The 3,851-nt window shown below is 40.8% G+C and overlaps 1 protein-coding gene across 1 annotated transcript; it reads left to right on the top strand.

Annotated features, from left to right (window-relative positions):
* Positions 1-231: 231 nt before the first annotated feature.
* On the top strand, positions 232-855 carry LOC141630149 (uncharacterized). Its single transcript, XM_074443018.1, has one exon. The coding sequence runs from the start codon at positions 232-234 to the stop codon at positions 853-855; it is 624 nt and encodes a 207-aa protein (XP_074299119.1).
* The last annotated feature ends 2,996 nt before the right edge of the window (positions 856-3,851 follow it).

The raw sequence follows: 3,851 nt of genomic DNA, 5'->3' as shown, positions 1-3,851 counted from the left end.
CATGAAGTGGGGGGATGGACATTGTAGGCATGTGAGCACAAGCTCCTGGGGAAAAAGCCTACATGTTAGCCACGACCAATTACTTTTCAAAATGGATAGAAGCTGACTCATACAGGCAAGTTAAAGAGAAGGACATCATATCATTTATCAAGAGGAATATCATATGCCGATATAGCATCCCCTTAGAAATAGCTTGTGACAGTGGCACACAATTTGTGGGAAAAAAGAACAATGGCCTTTTATGCACAATGGAATATTAATCTGGTTACCTCCACACCAGGTTATCCAAAAGCTAACGGCCAGGCCGAATCCAACAACAAAGTGGTGATTAACTGCCTAAAAAAGAAACTAAAGAAACGAAAAGGCAGATGGGCTGAAGAACTCCCCCTACTTCTCCGGGCAGACAGAACTACACCTAAGACATCAACTGGCCAGACACCTTATTCCTTGATCTATGGCTGTGAGGCAGTAATTCCAGCAGAAATCCATGTACCTACTACCAGGTGCAGCCTGAATACTATTGAAGAAAACCAGCCATTGATGCAAGACAGCCTGACCCTGGCCGAAGAGCTAAGATATGCAGCCATAATCAGGATAGCTTCTTACCAACAAACGGTAGCCAGAAGCTACAACAAAAACATAAACATCAGAGTATTCATGGAAGGGGACCTAGTCCTACGAAAAGTCATTCCAAATACAAAGGCCAAGAATGCAGGCAAACTTGCCCTTACATGGGAAGGCCCCTACCTGATCGATTCAATAGTAGGGCACGGAGCCTACAGTCTTCAGACCCTGGACGGAGAAATGATCCCTAGATCCTGGAATATCTCTCACTTAAAACTCTTTCATGTATAAGCCAATTTATTTTTGCCTGAACCAGGTAAGGCGATCAATCCTATCTCTTACCTGGCATGCTTTATGTGTAGTTAACCTGAATAAAATGACCCATGTTCTTTCTATGTGATTTCCTCCTATCTACAATTGCCTGATAAGTCGAAACTTTTATTATATATCTCTAACCACTATACTGAATCCTGAAAACTTGTTTTACGCTTTTCCTGCAACTATTTAGCATAATATATTTGCATGCTTAAACAAATATTTAGGATTGAGGGTCATTCCACCCAACCTAAACAACATTCTAATGTCTCACAAACTATGACAAATATTAAACATTATGTCACATCCAAAAAATACATAAAAACGGAGCTCAGTACGAAAACCAGGTAAGATGGTGAAATAAATCCGGACTACTTGTCTTAAGCCCTCCAGACAGGTTGAGGGCCATAAGCCCTCCTGACAGGCAACTATCCCTCCTATTTAAAAAAGCCCTCCAGACAGGTTGAGGGCCATAAGCCCTCCTGACAAGCATTATCTTAACAGGTTCAAAAAAAAACTTTTCAAATCAGGCATGCAGAGAAAGTCAAAAACTTACTTCAAATTGCATTCCTAACAAGGGAAGATCAAACACAAAGTTTTTCTAGGGAACATCCCCCCCCCCCCCCCCTAGATGGGCTGAAAAACAGCTAGAATAATTCAAAGTTTTGTCCAGGGAATATCCCCCTTGGATAGGTAGAAAGTCATCCAAAGAAAAATTATCAACTTACCTTGGAGGCAGTAGTAGAACCTATGCCCTCATAAGTAGCCTCTTCATTTGCCTTCAAAAGATCCTACATAGCCTACTTTTCAGCTTTGAGTTCATCTTGGACAGTAGCAAGTTTGGCCTGGACAGATTTCACTACATTTTGAGCAGACCCCAACTTGGATGTTTCAACAACCAGTTTTGCCTTGCCTGCCACATTCTCCTTCTTCAAAGCCTCATTCTCCTCATTTAGTGCCTCCAAGTCAGTCTTCAAGGCTTCAGCATCCTTCTTCAAACACTGCACCTCCCAGTCCAAGATATTATTTTTGGCATTTGAGTACTTTAGTTCACAGGCACCCCTCAGCATATCATTTACATTCTGCAAAGAAATCACGAGTAGGTAAGCAGGAGCAGAAAATGAGTAAGCAAAATAAAGCTAAGGAAAAAGAATCATACTCTCTGCAACATAGCAACCAAGTTGGCAGCATAGTCCATGGAATGATACATGGCAGCTACTGCCTGAGCAGATGATTCCTCAGCCTTATACATAGAGTAAGGATCATAACCCAAGAAGGAATGAGCTTGGATTTGTTCTTTGGCGAACTGTACATCACAAAGCCTGGCCTGACTTCTCTGACCTCGCTCACACCTCGACCTGTGGAGGAGACACCAGTTAAGCCTGGTGCGTAGGAACCTGAATTTGAAGCGTACTATCACTCCTTGTAGCCTCGCTGCTCCGAGACTTCTCTCCTGTAATTTGGGAAATCCCTGCCTTCAGTACAAGAAGGCCAAAGCTAGCAATCCTGGCAAAAGCCCTGGTAGCTACACGACGAAATCCTATATCAGCAATACTACCATATGCTCAAGCATAAATATCAATGCAGAATATCTAAACTTACTTCCTGATGTTGAGGCCCCTGAAGCCTTAGCACTCTTAGCAGCCTTATAGCTGCTCAATTTAGCCTTCTTAAAACGAGGCAGGGGCTTTTGGCTAAGGCAAGCAGGCCAAGTCCTTTCCTCCTCTGACAGGGCCATAAAGGTTGTAATACGTTCATCCGACTCTTTAGCATCAGGATCATAAACCCAATCAACCACTATGGCACAACACAAGTAAGTTCATATTATAAATTTTTTTATTTACATACTATTATGCTCTGAATTGAATACATGGAAAAACTTACCACCCTCCACAACCGGATAACTGAGGTTGTCCAGGTCAGGGGCAATAGAATCTGCCCAGATAAACATATAGGTTGTGGCCCAACCCTTATCATCGCCTGAGTCAAAATTTGTTATCAAGTGAGCCATCTTCGCCCTGACGCGCATATTGAAACGCCCGGTACTATTACTCTTCAGGTGATAGACGTTCTTGAAATCTTCAACAGTAATTATGAAACTGTGTTTGGAACACAAATGTTCAACGGATTGAACAATTTTCCAAACCATAGGCATGAGTTGAAAAGGAGCAACCTTAATAGCCCTCATAATGTCAATCATGAATGGCGTAAAAGGAAGCTCACAACCCCCCTTGAACGCCCATTCAAAAATACAAAACTAGCCAGGACTACACCAATTAGCTCTAACTGGGTTTATTGTAGGTGATTCCGACTCACTAATTAAACGACGTGACCTCTTAGATGTGTTTTGTGCGTTTTGTGACTTAATAATTACGTTTTAATTTTTAAAAGACAATAATTAAAATTAAAATAAAACTAATTAACTAAATTAATACAAACAAAAATAAAAACAATATAAGAAAAGGTAGAGTTAGAAATTGCAAACAAAGCTTTCGGAATTCGGAATATCGAGATGAACAATAGAAGCCTTGCTTAAACCCGATTCAACAACTTGATTATTATAAAACCCGATATAACAAAACCCAATTAACTAATTATTTAATATCAGACTTTTATATATTTTTTTATCTAATATATAAATTCTAATGATAATAATTATCATTTGAATTTGACTAATTGAGTAATATAAGATTATAAGATGAGGAGACGAATGATTTGTGAGAAAAATGGTTAGAATTGATCGGTATTTATAAGGTTATGGGAGAAACAAAAATACAAAACAAAGTCTAACGACCAATTTGAATTCCAACGGCAACATTCCAAGCAATGACCACATTTTCAACGGCCAAATCCGTGCCAAAACCCAGGTCGTACCATGCTAGCCCCCCACTCCCCCCCCCCCGTGCCTGGTTCGTGTCGGACCTGCCGTGCCTGTTTCGTGTCGGTCCAGCCGTGCTTTGGTCGTACCATGG

This window comes from Silene latifolia, chromosome Y (assembly GCF_048544455.1).
Source record: "Silene latifolia isolate original U9 population chromosome Y, ASM4854445v1, whole genome shotgun sequence".
NCBI lineage: Eukaryota > Viridiplantae > Streptophyta > Magnoliopsida > Caryophyllales > Caryophyllaceae > Silene > Silene latifolia.
Note: the sequence above shows the minus strand (reverse complement) of the source record. Positions and strands in the feature narration are given on the sequence as shown.